The sequence below is a fragment of the Lynx rufus genome, unplaced genomic scaffold (assembly GCF_022079265.1).
Source record: "Lynx rufus isolate CCGP_SWC_20201006 ecotype Redwood Valley unplaced genomic scaffold, mLynRuf1.p SCAF_7, whole genome shotgun sequence".
In the NCBI taxonomy this organism is placed as follows: Eukaryota; Metazoa; Chordata; class Mammalia; order Carnivora; family Felidae; genus Lynx; species Lynx rufus.
This window is the reverse complement of record NW_025814889.1, coordinates 34857299-34877615: the sequence shown is the minus strand read 5'-3', so window position 1 is coordinate 34877615 and position 20317 is coordinate 34857299. Positions and strand designations below refer to the sequence as shown.

The 20317-nt window shown below is 44.1% G+C and overlaps 1 protein-coding gene across 8 annotated transcripts in view; it reads right to left on the bottom strand.

Annotated features, from left to right (window-relative positions):
- ADA2 (adenosine deaminase 2) overlaps positions 1 to 20317 on the bottom strand; it is a 57196-nt gene that overhangs the window by 18358 nt on the left and 18521 nt on the right. For 3 of the 8 annotated variants that reach the window (XM_047065228.1, XM_047065230.1, XM_047065231.1), the window contains 6 exons: positions 18996 to 19086; positions 17147 to 17255; positions 14121 to 14278; positions 13374 to 13576; positions 12994 to 13133; positions 10295 to 10685 (listed from right to left, as the gene is read on the bottom strand). In XM_047065228.1, the coding sequence (XP_046921184.1) occupies positions 13034 to 13133; positions 13374 to 13576; positions 14121 to 14278; positions 17147 to 17255; positions 18996 to 19086 (661 nt within the window). In that variant the 3' untranslated portion in view covers positions 10295 to 10685; positions 12994 to 13033. Of the gene's footprint in view, positions 1 to 3231; positions 4186 to 5757; positions 5775 to 9086; positions 9628 to 10294; positions 10686 to 12993; positions 13134 to 13373; positions 13577 to 14120; positions 14279 to 17146; positions 17256 to 18995; positions 19087 to 20317 lie in introns of those variants that run through there. The other 5 variants (XR_006959723.1, XR_006959726.1, XR_006959724.1 and 2 more) reach the window with 5 other exon arrangements.

The window sequence follows — 20317 nt, the reverse complement described above, 5'->3', positions numbered from 1 at the left end:
TATGGCTGCCTGGGCTCTAATCATCACACCAACATTTCAGCTAGCGAGAAGGTAGAAGAGATAGAAGACAGTTGGTCCCTTTAAGGACTCCTCCCACAAGTTATATACACACTTCTACTCACAGACCATTGACCAGAACTTAGTCATATGGCCACATACAGCTGCAAAGGAGGCTGGGAATGGTAATCTTCATTTCAGGCAGCCATGTGTCCAACTGAAAATCATAAGTCTCTATTTCTAAGGATACAGGGGTAACATATACCATGAGACAACATCAGTCTTTGCCATATTACTCCTGAAGCAGAGCATAAGAGAAGGAGTTGGTTCTCATCTCAGATCACCAGGCTGTATGGTTACCCAACTTGTCCTCACCAGGTTTCCTTCCAAGATTAACTCAGGGTTTGATTTTTTTTTTCCCAAAAGGATGATATCTCCTTCCCCCATGCACTGTTCCTATTGGCCTTCCTATAGAACATGGTTTCTTCCTACAGTGTTAATTCTTCCTTAAGAGCATAGGAGAACAGAATGTCAAAGCCAGAAAGGTCTCTAAGAAACACACAGCTCCAGAATGGGAGAAAATATTTGCAAATGGCATATAACATAAAGGGTTAGTATCAAAAATCTATAAAGAACTTACTAAACTCAACACCCCAAAAAACAAACAATCAAGTGAAGAAATGGGCAGAAGACATGAATAGACACTTATCCAAAGAAGACATCCAGATGGCCAACAGACACATGAAAAGATGCTCAACATCACTCATCATCAGGGAAATACAAATCAAAACCACAATGAGATACCACCTCACGCTGGTCAGAGTGGCTAAAATTAACAACTCAGGAAACAACAGATGCTGGCAAGGATGTGGAGAAATGGGAACCCTCTTGCACTGTTGGTGGAAATGCAAACTGGTGCAACTGTTCTGGAAAACAGTGTGGAGATTCCTCAAAAAGCTAAAAATAAAGCTACCCTACAACTCAGCAATAGCACTACTACGAATTTATCCAAATAATACAGGAGTGTTGATTCATAGGGACACATGTACCCCAGTGTTTATAGCAGTGCTATCAACAATAGCCAAAGAATGGAAATAGCCCAAATGTCCATCGAATGATGAATGGATAAAGAAGACGTGGTATATATACACAATGGAATACTAGTCAGTGATGAAAAAGAATGAAATCTCGCCATTTGCAGCAACCTGGATGGAACTGAAGGGTATTGTCCTCAGCAAAATAAGTCAGTCAGAGAAAGACAGATATCATAAGATTTCACTCATATGTGGAATTTGAGAAACTTAACAGAAAGACAATGGGGAGAGGTAAGGGAAAATAAGGTATAGAGAGGGAGGCAAGCCATAAGAGACTCTTAAATACAGAGAACAAACTGAGGGTTGATGGGGGTGGGGGAAATGGGTGATGGGATAGAGGAGGGCACTTGTTGGGATAACCACTGGGTGTTGTATGTAAGTAATGAATCATGAGAATATATTCCTGAAACGAAGACTACACTGTATGTTAGCTAACTTGACAATGATTTTTTTTAAAAAAAATAAAGAAAACACTCAGCCCAGCACCTGTAGTGACAAAAATGAGCTCTTTGACTTTAGAGGCTGTGAGCAGGTTTGACAAGGGTCAATGCACACACACACTCACATGAGCTAGAGCTCAGACCTCCAGGGCCAGCACTCTATTCTCTCTCCTGTATTGGTCTTTTCAAATGACTCCTATGTCCAGGCAGGTCTGCGCAGTCACCTAGATGGGAATCAATCCAGAGCAGAGTGCACAGCCCAGTCCACTTCCCTCTTTGGGAAGAGGTTCTGTTCTCCATCACTCTATTCTGCTTTTTTTTTTTTTTAAACGTTTATTCACTTTTGAGACACAGAGAGAGACAGAGCATGAGTGGGGAAGGGGCAGACAGAGGGAGACACAGAATCTGAAACAGGCTCCAGGCTTTGAGCTGTCAGCACAGAGCCCAATGTGGGGCTCGAACCCACAAACTGCGAGATCATGATTTGAGCCGAAGTCAGATGCTCAACCGACTGAGCTACCCAGGCACCCCTGTTCTCCTTTGTTGCACTTGGCCTTAGATGAGTTATTCAGGGCTAAAGAAGAGCAGGGCTTTTCTGAAAGACGTCTGGGAACTTAGATGAGTTCCAAGCATCAGGACATGGTTGAAGCAAGTGAAGGAGGAGGTTCGGGAAAAGGCCTTTTCCGGGTACCTGGATGGCTCAGTCGGTTAAGCATCCAACTTCGGCTCACATAATGATCTTGCACCCGAGTCAGGCGTAGCACCTGCCTGGGATTCTCATTGTCTCCTTTCTCTTTGCCCCTCCCCCACCTGTGCTTTCTCTCTAAATAAATAAATAAATAAGCCTTTACCAGAGCTCACCAACTAAGGCATTGATCCCTTGGCATTCCACCCCTTTCCAGAGCAGACAGTGATGCAAGAGCCCCGTATGTACTACAGAAAATTGTGTCTGATAGAAAACAAAGCTGAAGGGTGCCTGGTGGCTCAGTCGGTTGAGCATCTCTGACTCTTGATTTCAGCTCAGGTCATGATCTCATGGTTTCAGGGTTCTAGCCCCATGCCGGGCTCTGTGCTGACAGCACAGAACCTGCTTAGGTTTCTCTCTCTGCCTCTCGCTTGCATTCTCTCTGTCTCTCTCAAAATAAATAAATAAACTTAAAAAAAAGAAAAGAAAACTGATGCCTCATTTTTCCTTAAAAATCTCATTTGCATATTTTTCTTTGTTCCATTTCTACTTCTAACCTGCCTGGCCCAGGCCTGTGACCTATAAACCAAGACCCTGCTTCCCACCAACCAGTGCAGGGATGATGATTTCGCACCTTCTCTAGGCCTCACCTGAGCTGCTGTCATGAAAGAATGGCAGTGGGGCGGGAGGGGGGGGGGCGGGGGGAGACACAAGTCTATGAACCCAGGGAAATGCTCACAAGGCTCTTGTTACTTGGCCTTTTCTTCATTCACTGAACAAAGTCGGTACTTATTCTATTGCAGCAGTATTTATAAAAAGAGATATTTGAAAGCAATCCAGATGCAACTTGTAGGGGCTTTGTTAATTGAACTATGGCATGTTCGCACAATGAAACACTGAGTTAGAAAAAGGAAGTATTCCCTGACCCAAAATGGAAAAATCCCCAGGGCATATTGTTAAATACAAAGAGCAAAGCCAAGAACAGTGTGCATAATATGCTGCCTTTTGTATCAGAAAAGATGAAACAGAATATTCATATTTGCATTTGTTTATTTTGCATAAAGAAGCATGAGAAACTAATACGTATGGTGGGAAAAATGGGTGTGGTGGGAAGGAGGATGGGGTGAAGTTGGGACAGGCTTAAGACTTTCCAATCTATCCTTTTCACATTTTTAAAAATTTTGAAATGATATTGCATATGTATTCAAAATTTTTTATTTTAAATATAATAAAATTTAAAAATTATTATGGCACTCTTCCCTCATCTTGTACTATGTACTCTAAATTTGTACAGAGCAACAGAGTAGGACGTCCCAAAGTCAAGAACAGGCCTTTCTACCTGGGAGGGGAGCTGAGGCAGCAAAAGCAAAGCACATGAGTGAGGTAGTGGCAGGTAATAAGGCAGAAGCAGGGAGGGGTGTAGGGCGGGGAGATGGTGCTGGAATGAGATCCTGAGGACTATTTACTGTGGGTAGGAAATGGACCAAAATAGTAACAGTAGTGGAAGTATGGGTGATTTTTGTTTCATCTATACTTTTTAAAGTTTACAAATTTGCTACCATAAGCATGTTTTACAATCAGAAAGTATTATTACTGTAACTTATTATATGAAGTGTTACTCCCAGCAGTGACAGGAGGCGACAGCAGAGGATAAGGGAACCAAACGGTGCTCGTAGATCTTGGAGGCATTTGTGGTACCGCAAGTGGCCACCAGGGGTCAGCAGCATGCCGCAGTCCCCCCGCCGCCAGCCACAGGTGACGGGACGAGGCTCCCGCCGGGAAAGGTCTTTCCTGCTATCCTCAGTCTCACACTAATCGCCATTTGCTTTCCACATGCTTCTGTCTCGGGCCATTTCCCACTAAATGGCAGTCACGAGGGTCTCCGAGGGCCACAGCTGTCTGCAAGCTGGGGAGCGGTGGAGGTGGGGGCTGGTGGAGATTCTCTGGACCTGCGCTCTGCCTGGAGACCCTAGACAAAGAGAAGGCCCTTAGGCTGAGGCCCTGAGCTCCAAGAATCAATCCATTTCTCCTGGTGGGGGACAGGAAACTAAGCCAGTTTCCGGGACTGGAACTCCGCCAAAGGAGAGCCAGGGGTCACAGGAGGGGTTAGCCTGTCCCAGGAGGAAAATCGCTGCTCCCAGTAGGTCTAATGGTTCTGTCCTCATTAAGCAAGGGTACGGGGTGGAGGGGTTGTCTGAGGGTGGGTTAAGGGGCTGAGGCTGCCCAAACTCCACCGTCTGAACCAGAGAACTGACCTAGGCTCACCAGGAGTTTATGGAAACCTGTTACTGAGAGGTGCTTCAGACAAGAAGAGAACAGCCCTATGTTGTATGAGCCCAGACCTAAGACTCTGGAAACCTGCTGTCACCTACCCTGTGACCTTGAGGGAGCTGTTTACCCTCCTTGAGCCTTAATTGAGGCCTCTGTAACACAAAGAGTTAGATAAGATGATCTTTAGGCCTCTCCCAGCTCTGATATTCTATGAATCTAAAAATTCCAGTCTTCCTACCCTTTCCTACCCCAGAAGGGGCTTAGCCCCAGGAAGGTCTGGCTGGACCGAGACAAATCTCATCCCCCTAACATGTGGTTTCAGGACAGTCCCCAGGCAAGTTCCCTTTGGAAGATTAGATCCAGGTCACCCTGAAGGTGGAGGAGGAAAAGGTTCTTGGCTACAAGCTGGGACAAAATGAGACTCAGCAGCTCTGCCCTGGAGACAGTAATACCTGTAAGCATTGAGTGTTATGGATATTTCTCTGGCAAAGCCAGTTCAAAATTTCTCCCGGTCCCCACCTTGCTCCCAGACAGCCAGCAGCTCCCACACCTCTATTTACACCCTTCCTGGACAGAGATGAAAAGACCAAGAAGGTTAAGTTATTTTTTGAATAACAGCTATGCAAAGTAACATATGTTATGTATGTGAAAATAATATTTATAATCTAGCATGCTAACTTAATGCTGGTCTATAGATGCAGTTATATATATATATCCAATCCTCTAGTGATCAATTCTTGTGAGAGGCAAGGATCACATCAGTCACTCAAACTCCTGACCTTGGGAAAAGGGACATTCTGGGATTCTAGACTGGGTGACTAGGGCAGGTTACAGAATCCTATTCTGGTGAGCTTTAAAAATTAAGCAGGCCTGATTATTCCTGATTATTTGGGGCAGCTCTTCCACAAGGGGTGATGGTTTAGATAACTTTCAGGATCCCTTCTAGGCTGAGAGCCTATAATGTTTTTCTCAGTTTTGCAAGTCTTTTCAACTCAACATACCTTCCCTTGTTTTCCTTATTCCAAATGAAGAGCTGACCTAGAGAAAGACCCCAGATCCAGATTTTGTGGGACCCTGGGGCTAATACATATTTGAAGGACCTTCTTAAAGAAAAAGAATCTTATTATTATTTTTTAAATGCTTATTTATTTTTGAGAGAGAGAGACAGAGCATAAGTGGGGGAGGGGCAGAGAGAGAGAGAGACAAAATCTGAAGCAGGCTCCAGGTCCCAGCTGTCAGCACAGAGTCTGATGTGGGGCTCGAACTCACCAACCATGAAATCATGACCTGAGCCAAAATCAAATGCTTAACTGACTGAGCCACCCAGACGCCCCCCAAGACAAAGAATTTTAAATCACTAATACACAATTTCTCTTAGAAAAGATCCATGAAGTGCAAGCCCCTGAAAGGAGAGCTTCAGTAACACCACAGTGAATCTGTTCATTTAATGATCACTTAATGATCTCTTCATGCTCTAAAATGTCCCTGTGTTTGTCTCCTTCCAAATCTTTTTCTCTTTCCTTCCCTTCCCTATTGTGTATAGCTTCCCCTCCCTTTCCTTGAGGCATCTGGGACCAGAGGTATCAGCAGAGCCAGCTGCAGATGAGGTGGCAGTGGGGGGTAAAGATAGACAACACAGACAGGGAATCAGTAACTATAAAGACACATTGAGGATGGGGGAACCAGATTTCTCACTGTTGGGGAACAGAGTTAGACATGGGAAGGGCTGAGGCCAGAATAAACTCATGGTATTGAATGGAATTGGAGGTATAGGTACATGTTCATGGTTTGTCTGTGTTTTTTTTTTAAAGTAAACTCTAGGGGCACCTGGGTGGCTCAGTCGGTTGAGTGTCCGACTTGGGCTCAGGTCACAATCTCACAGTTCGTGAGTTCAAGCCCCGCGTCAGGCTCTGTGCTGATGGCTCAGGGCCCGGAGCCTGCTTCGGATTCTGTGTCTCCCTCTCTCTCTGCCCCTCCCCTGCTCGTGCTCTGTCTCTCTCACAAAGATAAATAAAGATAAAAAATAAATAAATAAATAATTTTTAAAAAGCCACACCCTTGTGGAATTAGAGGATAATCTCTAGATTCTGGAAGGAGTTGGCTATATAGACATTAAAAATAAATAAATAAATAAATAAATAAATAAATAAATAAAATAAATAAAGTAAACTCTAGACCCAACATAGGGCTGGAATGCACAACCCCGAGATTGAGTCACATGCTTCCACCAACTGAGCCACCGAGGCACCCTGCAAATTCAGGGTGTTTAAATGCACACAGATAAATTTGGAAATAGATATAAATGTGTATGTATAAATATGTGTGTGTGTGTTTTATTTGAGAGGAAGAGAGCATGAGTGGGGGAGAGGGGCAGAGGGAGAGAGAGAAAGAGAGAGAGAGAATCTTAAACAGGCTCTGTGCTGAGCATGGAACCTGATGGGAGGCCCAATCCCATGACCCTGGGATCATGACCTAATCTGAAATCAAGAGTCAGATGCTACCTGCTGATCCACCCAGGTGCCTCTATGCATGCGAGTTTTAATATATACAGTTAATGAAAAAAAATTCAACTGAGTAAATGTGAAGATCTAATTGGCTTTATTAAGCAATTCACAGGATCAGGCAGCCTCCCATCTAGCAGTAGAGGGGACCTCTGAGGAGCTGTACAAAATGGAAGGTTTTTATAAGAAAGACAGTGGGGCAAGAAGTTATTAACAAAAGTGAAGACTGTTCCAGGCAAGGTCACCTTCCCTTAGGGTGAAGGGCAGGGGCTGTTATTAGGTAGATTACCTCATCTTTGAGGGATGGAGAGGGCCCATGTGGCAGATTATCTCATTGGTGCTGATCAGAAAATTCCTGACTGACCAGTTAAGACTTCTATTTCTGGCACAAGTTGAAACTGCAGTGAAGTTAGGTATTAAGCCCCAATATGGTGACTTGGCCTAAGTGACACCATTTTGAGAGTGTGATTTTCTTTGTCATAATATAAATTATAGTTATGTATGCATATATATGAATCATATTTATGTGTGCATACACACATGCACCAGTAACAATGAGCACATCTAATGCTCAAATCAAGGCTTCTAAGTATTCTCTACTAAAAGGAATCATAGTTCTTTGGAGAAGAGCTCATATCCAGCACGAGACAAGGAAAGTGCAAAATGAACCTAAAATACTTAATTGTGTCAAAAAGTAAGGAAATTCTAAAAAAAAAATCATAAGAATTTATTAGAGTCACAGGAGCCAGCTTAACAGAGTTCCTTCCCAAGGTCAACCCTGGAACAGTGTAAGCATCTTAAAAAAAATGATGATAGTGTTAGATTATGGTCCACTGAATAGAATAAGGATCCATGAACCCTAGCGATAGATAGATAGATAGATAGATGATAGAGATAGATAGATAGATAGATAGAGGAAGTTCTTCCTTATAGTAGAATGGCAACTAATAAATATGGAAGAAATCAATATTTGGTGATTATATTTTCTAAAATATTTTCTAACAGTATCTCTAATCCTACATGTTCTTTTTACATTGTGACTTTGATAGTCTTCTGTCAAAGAGTGGGGTCTCTGTCCCCTCCTCTTGAAACTGGGAAGGCTTAGACTGGAGAGATATCACCAATCAAGGATGGCAGAAGTGATACCATGTAACTTCCAAGGTCATATTAGAAAAGACAATAGAGGGGTGCCTGCGTGGCTCAGTTGGTTAAGCGTCCGACTTCGGCGCAGGTCAAGATCTCACTGTCCATGAGTTCAAGCCTTGCATTGGGCTCTGTGATGACAGCTCAGAGACTGAAGCCTGTTTCAGATTATGTGTCTCCCTCTCTCTCTCTGCCCCTCCCCCGCTCACACTCTGTCTCTGAGAAATGAATAAACCTTAAAAAAATTTTTTTTTAAAAAAAGAAAGAAAGAAAAGACAATAACAGGGGTGCGTGGGTGGCTCAGTCGGATAAGTGTCTGACTTCGGTTCAGGTCATGATCTCGCAATTTGTGGGTTCAAGCCCTGCATCAGGCTGTATGCTGACAGCTCAGAGCCGGGAGCCTGCTTCAGATTCTGTCTCCCTCTCCCTCTACCCCTCCCCCACTCGTGCTCTGTCTCTCTCTCTCTCTCTCTCAAAAAATGAATAAACATTAAAAAAATTTTTAAAAAGAGAAAAAAGAAAAGACAATAGCATTTCTCTTTTACTACATGAACACTTACTCTTGAAGCCTTTGGCCTCCTCACACACATGAGCCACCCACACTGGCTGATGTGGACACTCCATGGCTGAGCCCTGAGATTGTATAAAAACAAGATGTCTGGCCAGCCCCCAGCTGCTCCAGCTCCACTACCATTTTGACTGCAACCTCATGAGAGACCCCGAAACTAGAACTGCCTAGCTGGTCCCTTTCCAAATCCCTGACCCACAAAACCTGTAGGAGCTAACAAGTTTATATTATTTCTTAAGCCATTAAGTTTCGAGATAATTTGTTACACAGCAATAATTAAGTGGAACAGTGATGATTGGAGTAGTAGAAGATTCAGATGATAATCTTCAGTGACTGCAAAAACTAATGGGTTAAAGATTTGATGAGGAATAAGATGTTTACATAGAGTTAAAGTGTTTCCCCATTAAATATTTATTAATCACAAAGTAGAAAGTTTTACAGTGTCAAATCCTGGCAGACATTTCCTTAACAAAGTGATTAAAGTGAACATCATCATAATGGGACAGATTGACATTGTATGCCTCGGTATACAGATAAATGTTTAACTACTGGCTGGGGGGGCTGGATGCGCACTGATTTGTATTTGCTGATTTCTGTAATGTAAAAATTCCTCCAATGACCCAGGTGCCTGGCTGACTCTTAACCTCAGTATCATGAGTTTGAGCTCCACGTTGGGCCTGGAACTTACTTAAAATATATTTATACATATTACAAAAACTCCCATGATGACCAATTTCAGACCACCATTGGTTTCACAACAGGCTGAAATTTTAACAATTGGCTGTTGCTTGCTGGTGCAGACCACCTCCAGGGGACACAATCCATGTGTCCCCTGATATGATGCACTGAGAAGGACAAAGATACTTCTGAGGTATTCCTCCTAAGAATGTGTAACTGGAATCTCTTCACAAGGAAACATTACATAGGCCTGAAATGAGAGACACTACAAAGTAACCGGTCTGTACTCTTCAAATCAAGGTCACAAGGCGCCTGAGTGTGTGGCTCAGTCAGTTGAGCATCTGGCTCTTAATTTCAGCTCCAGTCATGATCTCCTGGTTTGTGGGATTAAGCTCTGAGGTGGGCTCTCTGTTGACAGCAAGGAGCCTGCTTGGAATTCTCACTCTCTCTGCCCCTCCTCTGCTCCTGCACGCATGCACAAGCTCTCTCTCTCTCTCTCTCTCTCTCTCTCTCTCTCTCTCTCTTTCTCTTTCAAAATAAATAAATAAAAACTTTTTTAAAAATGTCAACATCACAAAAGACAAGGAAATACTGAAGAACTGTTCCAGACTGAAAGAGACAAGAGATAACTAAATGTAACATGTGATCCTGGGTCAGCTTCTGGGCAGAGAGAAGAAACATGCCTGGAAGGGCCAGGGAGAGATGGTAGTATCTTATCAATGTTAATATCCTGCTTTGGATGGTTAAACTGTGGTTATATAGGAGAATGACACTGTCTTCAGCAAATGTAGACTGGAGTGTTTATAAGTAATGGGCCATACTGTCTGCGTCTTAAGTCTCAATTGGTTAGAAAAAATAGGATCTATCATGCAGACATTGAAAGAGATACAGATACATAGAGAGAATGATACAGCAAATGTTATAAAATGTCAATAATTGGGAAACCTAGACAGAGTATGTTAGAGTTCTTTGTACTATTCTTACAACTTTTCTGAAGGTTTCACATTATTTCAAGATAATAAGAAAAATGCTCCAGGGTTTTCTCTGAGTCTGGATCCCAAATTCTCACCTGTTGGGAATTAAGATGATTCACATCTCCAACAACATTCCCTCAGTTTGAATTTCCAGAAGTCTCCCTGCCCTTCCTGGGAGCTGTGCCAACTGACGAAAAGCTCCAGGACCCAGGAGGAGGGGGCTGGACCAAGGCATTCATCATAAGCCAGATGATGGGGACTTGTACAATAAGCCTGGCAAGTCAGGGACTCTTGGTGCCCTGGACATTAGGTTTTTCCAGTCCAGACAATTCACCTGGCAAAGAAGAAAAAAGGATTTAACCTCACTCTAAGAAATAAATAAATATAGACTACATGAATTCAAATTACAAAAATACGTTTCATTAACAGAAGGCTTTACTTCAGATTTCCTTTAAATAAATAGTAAGCCCCAGGTACAGCATGATTTCGTTTACAAAAATTCAATTAATATGCAAGTTTTTCCAAAAAACATATGTCAGTGTACCTTCTGGGAAGTCCTACAGGAGGAATACGTGAAATCAGATTTAACTACCCCTAGAAGAAATATTACTCAGTTCCAAGGGGGCTACAACCTATTTCCCACATTTTCATAACTCAGGGTCTGGTTCTGTTGATGTTTCTAGTTCTTTGCTAGGACTCAGCCTATTGAACCAAGCATGAAGACAAGACTTGTAGCTGGTTTAATTTGCCAAATCAGTGATCACACCAAGTCTAGGCCAGAGACCTTATGCTCCTGGGAGACCCCTGTAGTCATGGCAACTTGCTACAAAAGCCCATTCAGCTAAGTTCCCATTTTCACCATTTATTAAATGTGAGTCAGTTGAGCTGGGACCTATGTGCTATCTACTGGGATTGGTTAAGGCAATAAATCAAAGACTGTCAGAATTAGACAGGATCTTAAAGGTCATCTTGTTCCATCTGGGTACCAGTCTGTGGTTGAGGACCCCTAATCAACAAGACTTTTCCCAGTGTCATGAACCAAAGAGTGATAAACTACTAATGGAGGGATGGTTGGCTGCTGCCTATGAACGCAGATCAGGTGATGGCTGATGGATAAGAAGATATTTGAATCCATCTGTGACTTTTAAGGAATTTTTTGATCCTTCTTCACATCCTTTAGTCAAGTGAAGACAGGGATGGCTTCATGCCTTCCTTCTCCTGAAGACTAGGCTATGAGCCAGAATTTGATCACATGACGTCTTTTTTTGGGGAGACTCTGCTCTGTTCCCTCCTGCTTCAGCAACTGGCTCAATGCATACAGTTATATCCATTCATTCAACACATCTTTTATTGAATACTAACTAGGTTTGGGGCATGGAGATAGGCTCTGTGTTCACAATGTACATGAAACAATCATTAGCTCCTGCTCACATGGAGCTTACAGTCTGGTGGGAGGGAGACTATCAACACAGAAATAAATATACAATTACAAATTATGCTAAGAGTCATGAAGGAAAAAAGCAAGGTGCCATGAGAGATATTAATAGGTTAGGGGTCTAGGAAACATTTCTGAGACAATGACATGAAATGTGAAATCTTAAGGGTGAACAGGAATCAGACAAAAGTGGAAAGAAAGAATATCCCAGTCAGAAAGAATGAGAAAAGACTCTGATGCAGCATAGGGTTTGGGATATTTGAGGAACAAAGGACCAGTGAGGCCAACGTCTGGTACACTGGGGGAGACTGGGGTAGGATGACGCTGAAAGGAATCCAGGTTAAATAGGATGCCACATGCCCTGTTGAAACATTTGGATTTTTCTAAGAGCACTGAGTTGTAAGCAGTGTAACCTGATTTAATTTAATTTTTAAAAAGCCATTGCTCTGTGAAAAATGAAATGAAGTCAAAGAGAAGAAAGAGAGCTCAATTAAGAGACCGTTATAACTCAGACAAGAAATGATAGTGGTTTGAACTCAGCCAATAGCAACACAGGTAGAGAGGCATGGAAGATTCAAGATACATTTTGATGCAGGGAACAGGGGAGAGAGCAGTATCAACAATTTCACTGAAAATTTCTGCTCTCAACACCTGGGTAGAATGGATGGAGGTGACATTTGCCAAGATGGGAAAGACCAGGAAAAGGTTAAAAGGGAGAGATTGAGAATTGCACATAGTAGGTTTCTGAGATTCTTGTGAAGGATCCAAGTAAATAAATAAATTTGGGGATCATCGGCAAATAAATAGTATTTAAAAGCAAAGGAGTGAATGAGACTACCAGGAAAACACTATAGAGTAAGAGAAAAGGAAGAGGAGACGAAGCAGAGGCATGAATAGAAGAGAGGCAAAACTAAGTCCTGAGGAAATCCGACACAGAAATCTGATAGAGAAGAGCAACTGGCAAAGGGACCCTAGAAGCAATGGCCAGAGAGAAAGGAGGAAACCAAGAGCATTGATGTCACTGGGGTTGAGAGAAAAGAATATTTCAAAACGATGAGTCTGGTAGAATGTTTAAGTGTTCCTGAGAGGATAATCAGTGTCGAGGCCATTGATGACCTTCATGATGTCAATTTTGATAAAGGAATGGAGGTAGAAACTATACTGGTGTGGGTTCAAGAATGATTGACAGAAGGTGAAAACAGCTTACAGAGGGAAGCAGAGGAATAGGGTAATAAGTGACTGTCTTCTCACTTTGGCCTCCCGGCCAGGTCAGCTACAAACTTATTCCATCTCTCCTCCCAGGTTTTCATGGCAGCTTTTTTATCAATATCCATCAAGGTGCTGAATCTGCGGAGAAAAGGCACTTAGGTCAGCCCCAGGAGAAAGGGTTGGGAAACAGATGAGGGGATCTCAGATGCTTGCAGAACACATTTCTCCCCAGTCCGAGAGCAATAACAAAACAGAGGTGTTGTGGAGAAAACCCAAAGAAACCTTCTAAGCTTCTGCCATAAACCTCTACTAGAGATAAACACAAGTTGTGAGGTGGAAGAGGGAGTTGGGGATCTGGGAAGTACACAGGACCCTCACCTGATAGAGTTCATGGCCAGTTGTTTGAGTGTCCTCAGATCAGCTGCCATTCCCCCAATACCCATGAAGGCCTCATAGAAATCATAGGACAAGCCTTTGGCACCAAAGACTGCCGGGTCATCAGAACTGATCACCATGGGGTACCCAGTGGCCATCAGAACAGCAGCAGGATGGTTTCTCAAGTCAGACACCAGTTTCAGAACCTGCCCAACAGGAAGCAAAGGAGAAAGACAAACTCTGACCCAAAAACATTGGGATGACTTCTGGGTACAATACAAGGAATAGAGCCAGTCCTCATACTCTTCCCAATTTTCTCCAAGATTCTTCACCTTCACAAACAGTTGGTCTCTCTCTTGGTCTGGCTCAGAGCAGCTCTCTAGAACACAGCAGGAGAGGCAGGTGCACAAAGAACCCCAAGCAGCTGTGAAAGCAAAAGTATTCTATGGCCCCTCCTACTTCACTGGCCTTCCTCAATGTCCCTTTAGCTTTGTTTTTAGCCTTGCCCCAAATTCCACCCCACTGGGGACCCTCAACTGCTGCCTCAGTTGCCTCAACTGCTGCCATTATGAATGGATTAGGCAAAGGGCCATTCCTAAATAACTTACTAAGGGGAGAGAGACAGCAGAGGAATATAGAAAACAAGTGAGCTCAGGAGCTAGAAATCATACAGGAAAGTTTGGGAATCAGAACAGAGGTTGAGGTTGGAAAGAAAGATTGTATTGGGTTGGTGCCATGGATCATGCATACCTGGTTGGAGATGGGACAGACTTCTATGGGGATGTCCTTCTTCCAGGAGTCAGCCCAGACTGCTGGGTGTTTGGTCAAAGCAAATCCATGGCCAATCCTGGTAGAGTTCAGTATTAGAGCAACCAGAAGGTTTCTATCTATGGAAGTACCCTGCCAGTCTGTGGATAAAGGGGAAGTCTCCAGTCAGATGGATCTGGGCCATAGACTATCCTCCAATAAAGGCTTCAGATCCCCAAGCAAGTAAAAGAACATTCACACACACACACACACACACACACACACACACACACACACAGTTTCGTATAACAATGCTAAAGAGAGGTAAAAGAGAGGAGGTATGGCAAACCTTTATTTTATGTATGTATGTAACAGATGAGGAAGTTGAAACTTACATAGGCTTTGTAAATTGAAGGAGCATACTCAAGTAGCAAGACTCAGTTTTAAACCTTGGTCTATCTGAATCCACAGCCTATATTCTTTCTTTCCATTTTTTATTTGTTTCCAGAGCTATTTTCTGGGAATTTTGTTCATGATTTTTTACGACAATGTGTTGCAAACTCTTTCAATATAATTAAAAACAAATTTTAAGTTTATTTATTTATTTTGAGAGAGAGAGAGAGAGAGAGAGAGAGAGAGAGAGTGGGGGAGGGGCAGAGAGAAGGGGAAAGAGAGAATCCCAAGCAGGCTCCATGAGATCATGACCTGAGCCAAAACCAAGAGTTGGACGCTTAACCCAGAGTCACCCAGGTGCCCCTATAGTTACTTGTATGTACTTATTTAATTTATATCTTTAACAATATCAATTGCAAGACAATTGCCAGATCACAATGACCAGTACTGACAAAGTGGTGGCAGATAGCGTTGGCTGCCTACTTACCAGCCATCCCCATTGTACATTCCTTTCTAGCAGGGCTTTCTTTGGAGGGTGAAAATGACAGGTCCTGACTCTCCCAGCTTCCCTTGCAACTAGGATAGTCCTAATGCTGACCTGGAAGGTTATTGGTGGGGAGATCTTGGGCTTCCTCCCTGATAAAAGAAGATACCCTAGAGGAAACATCTTGTCTCACCTGAATGTGACTTCATGGACAACCAAGTAAGGTAAACCCTGAACTTGATGAAAACAGCAGAGGTTGCTTATTATGTGAAATAACAGATGTTGTAAAACCTATTGAATGTGTGTATTCCATTCCTGGCAGCCAAAAGCATCCTAACTGACCCACATATAAAATATGAAAACTCCACTGTTCTGTTAGGAATAAAGTCCAAGAATTCCCATTACTTTTTAGGGCATGTGTTTTAGGTGGATTTTCACTGGTTTCCTATCTAGAACTTTTTTTTCAAAGATTTCTTCCTTTTAAAAAATAAGAACATTAGGGACACCTGGGTGGCTCAGTCAGTTAAGCATCCAATTCTTGATTTTGGCTCAGGTCATGATCTCATGGTTGGTAGGTTCTGTGCTGACAGCACAGAGCCTGCTTGGGATTCTCCCTCTCCTTCTCTCTCTCTCTCTCTCTGCCCCTTCCCTCCTCACATGTACATTCTGTCTCTCTCTCTCTCAAAATAAATAAATAAACTTAAAAAAATAAAATAAATAAAAATAAGAACATTACTCTCAGGTATCAAACACCCAGCTCCTGGCAAAATCCTCTCCTAGGGCCATTCGTCTTGGAATTTGGTTAGATCCTATTACAGTGTTTCATACTGTTGAAATGATTTCACACGGGTAAGTATGATTTTCCCAACTAGACCACAAGCTCTTCAAGGTTAACATCCCCCTACTCCCTTGCCCCATCCCCCACAAACAATTCTTCAAATTTCCTAGAACAGTTTTGATCTAAATTGGGTCTTAAATAAGGACCCAGGAAATAAGAGAGTAAGGCACACATACCCTTCCTCTGAGAGATGGTGTGATAAACCAAGGTTTAAGCCTGGTTGTGAAATCCAAGCCCCCACACTGCTCTCCACTTATCTCCTTGGTCTTCTAAGGGTGACAGGTGCCTACAGTACTCAGGGACACCAGGTGGGGTGTAGCAGCAAGATTTCCTCCTGATCTAAGCCCCCCAAATCTTCATTTTAACCTGAAATTGCAGCCATGATCTGGGACTCCTTTTGCTTAGGACTTACATATTTTAAGGACTGGAATATGGGAAGCTCTGAGAGACGACCTATGAACCTGTGGAGTGAGCTTTAGGGAGCAAAGGCATGGCTGGGCTAATGGCATTTCATAAACAATAGTAGTCAAGCTGTCTGGGCTGGGTGGGGTCTCCTCTTCAGCACTGATGAGTGTGGACAGAGCCTCCTAGTTGCCTGGTTGTAGTCCCTTTTCCGCCATTTACCCTTGTGTGACTTTGGACAGGTGAATTAACCTCTTAAGCACAACTTGATTATAAAATGGAGATCATCAGAAAGAATTCAAAATCAAATTCCACCAATGACTAGCTCTTTACCCTTGGGCCAAGTACTCTATGTTTGGAGCCTTGGGCTCTTCATCTATAAAATGGGGATAGAGATTGGTTAGTTGATTAAGTGTCCAACTCTTGGTTTCAGTTCAGGTCATGATCTCACAGTTCGTGGGTTTGAGCCCTTCATTGGGCTCTGTGCTGACAGTGTGGAGTCTGTGTGGGATTCTCTCTCTATCCCTCTCTCTGTCCCTTCCCTGCTCACCCACGCTCTCTCTCTCTCTCTCTCTCTCAAAATAAATAAATAAAATATTTAAAAAATAAAAAATAAAATAAAGTACAGTTTAAAATATAAAAAATAAATAATATTGGGATAAAAACACCTTCCTGGCAGGACTGGGGTGAGAATTAGAAATAATATATGTAAAATGCCAGATACTGTTATATTATCATTGTTATTCCTTCTCCAGGGGGAATACATATTTCTCCATATGAAATGGACAAGTGCCATAAAATGACTATCAACAATACCAATACTGCCCCAGGATCCCATCAGTTCTCTTGAGTGATGATAAGGAGCTTTCCTATCCGTCCCACCTCTGTCCTGCTCGTCTCCACATGGCTCACCTGTCTCTCCAGCATGGAAAAAGTAAGGCAGTTTAACGCCATGCAAGGTGGGAATCATCAAAGCCTCCCTGTAGTCATACAAGGAGTGGCCAGTGTCCTCATGCCCCACCTGCAGGACAGAGAGGAGGGGACATGGAGCTGTCTGCTTGGTCCATGCCTCAATTTGCTGATGGTACCCTCAATAGCCTGTGAATACTCTTCCTTATAATCTGACGTTACTACTTGAGGCCATTGTCACATAGCCTTTTAAAAATGACCAGCAGCAAAATTGGAAAAGAAAAGAAAGTGTATTATTACCCCTAAATAATTCCCCCCGCTTAGTCAGTCAGAGGCTGTATCTCGTATCCTCCCACCCCTTTCCACCTTGTGTTCTGACACCACTTTCCAAGTCCCTGTGCTCAGCCCTGAGCTCCTTGCTGTGGGCAGAGAGTGAGGGAGAAAGCAAGAGCAACAGAGAGACACAGAGAAAACAAGACATTGAGATACTGACAGACCCACAGAAAATGGAGAGAGAGTGCGAGAGAACAAGAGCCCTGGACCAGGAGTCAGGAAGGCTCCAGACTCAGCTGTCACCCATTACCTGTGGGTCCTTGGACATGTCAGTTTCCTGGCAGGGTCCCTCTGTGACTCAGTGCCTCAGCTGTAACTACAACAAAACTATGCTTTTCAAACTAAACCACACATATCCCCAGGGCTTGTAGCTGCATGCCAAGAGTAAGGGTGCCTTAGGATAAAATGGGTACCCCCTTCAGAATGCCTATTTTAATTTGTTGGGGGGCAATGGAACATTTTTATAATAAGCCAAATACAGGTATTCAATGTAGTGGAATGGAGTGCAGGCTTGAAAGAGAGTTGGAACTTGCAAGTAGACTCCTTTGAACAACTATCTACCCCCCTTCCTACCCCAATTTCCCTCTAGAACTTGTCCATTACAGTCCTTGAAGGAACTGTTCTGGAAGTTCTATACTAGAGGCTCTTCTTCTCAGCCCCCTTTGTCAGGGCTGCACACAGAGGGGAAAGGTGAGATGGGAGGAACTTCTGCCCCTTTCTGGAGAGGCTAGATCCTTGAGCACCCCCCAGAGATCCCAGGAAGGCATCCCAGTACAAACAAAATGATTCCTTGAAATCCACTCCTTTGAGCTCTGGATGTTCTGAAAGCAAAAGCTTAAGCCCAGTTTCAGGTAAAATGTACAGATATACTCCCTCCCTATAAGAGGGAGTCAGGAGTGCCTTTTAGCCAGTTTATTCAAACTAATTTAGCTTCCTTAATGAGACTGATGAGTTGCCACCTAGGAAGTGTGCCCTGGCTATCAGAACTCAGCTATGGCTTTGATTTGGGAGGGGGCGGGGGGTTGGCGGTGGTCAAGGCAGTGACACCGCTATGGACGTGCAGCTTCAAAAATAGCTGAGGAAGCAAATGGATGAAGGGACAGAGGACACCTTTCCCATCCTTGACAGTTTTGCCCAGGGCTAGACCCATCTCTGCTTCCAGACCACCCTCTATGTGCTATAGTTTTAAGAGGCAGGTGTAGGTAGGCCACATGTGCTAGAAAGAGGATGGAGGGCAGGGAAATGGAAATAAGCCCACCATTACTACCCAACCTCATTGAATTCCTTCCTTATTCTGGAACTCCCCTTTTCAGGCTTTTGGCCCTGTCTGCTCTCCTTTCTCTTGTGACTATAATCCTCCTGCAGGCCCCTACACAAGGTCAGTGCTAAACCCTGGCCAGGCCTGTGGTTGACAGCCTGAGCCTCTGCAGAAGGTTTCAGTGCATGCTGCCAGGGCCTTCACAAAGAGCTGCCTGCTGGGCCCTGCTCTCAGACAGCTTTGTTGTGCAGTGTCTGTTACCAGGTCAAACCCTGCCACCATCCTGGGGAACATGGTTCGGAGCGTCATGGCTGTTTGGATGGATTTCATGATGAAGGACACATTTTTGACTCTGTGGGAGAGACAGAGAAAAGCATAGGAGACAGTGTGACTTGGCATTGGCGGACCTATGTACCCCGGGGGGACCCCGTACCCCGGAGCAGCTCCCCCAGTGCCTGGGGCTGGTCTAGTCCAGATTACTCAGTAACCACTTCTCAGACCCTCAGCACATGAGCCTATCCTGCCCATGCTGTTGTGATCCCTTCCAGGGGATACATCTGAGAGATATTTCACCCAAATCCACCCTTTTGAGGAGTCCAGCTGGTTCTAGAGGAAACTTTGGTGTCTGAACAACAAGTGAGGAAAGGAGACCCATGGGATAGGTTTCATTTGTCCACATTTGTATGAAGCAAAGAGGTCTTGTCCGAAACTTGCCCTGCATCCCCGAGATGAAGGCTCCTGGAACGGGTGCAGTACAGAGGCCAGCTCTCTGTTCACTGGACACCTGTGAAATGCTACAATTCCCGATTGTATGAATGCCCAATTCCCTGTCGAGTCAGCTGGACCTGGCAACTGTATGTCCTCTCCCTCCAGCTGAATCAGCAAGGCCCTAGGCACTCCAGAAACCATGTAAGCAAACTGTCTTACTTCTGTCTGTACCCTCTCTGTTCAAGCCCAGGATAGGGGTGAGGCAAGCAGCACAACAGAAGCACCAAAAGAAAAGTCTGGCACAACTCTGTGACAGGACAAAGGTCTCTGCACAGCAGCTGGCTCACTTGTTCCTCAGTTCTATGGGCCTACATTTCTCCTGCCCCCTCCCTATGCCTGCCCATTCCCTCTCCTGCAGAGCCTCCCCCTCCTGCAGATCCTCTAAGGGATCACAGGAGGATTTACCACCTGTAACCCAGCCCTCACACCTTCCTGCCACTGGCCCCCAGAGAGCCTCTGAGGGGAACCAGTGGGGCCCCAGCTCGCAAGCTCCACCCTGGCCCACTAGCACACAGGTGCAGGCCTCTGTTCTCACAAACGGTGAAGGGGATTCAGGGGAAATGGGGCGGGGAGGGGTTTGACTGCCATCCAGAGCCCAACCTCTAGGGCTGAGCTGCCCCTCCCCAAGCACTGACTCAGTGTGATCCCCATCTGTTTGCCACCCCTGCATCTCCAGCCCCGCAGGTGGGTCACAGTCCTTACACAGGCCTGCCTTTGACAGAGAGCCTTCCTTGGATAGAACTAAGAAGGGAAACTAAGCTCTAAAGCTTTCTGTGCTTGCTTGGGGAAAAAGTGGGTCCTTGTTCTCACTGCCA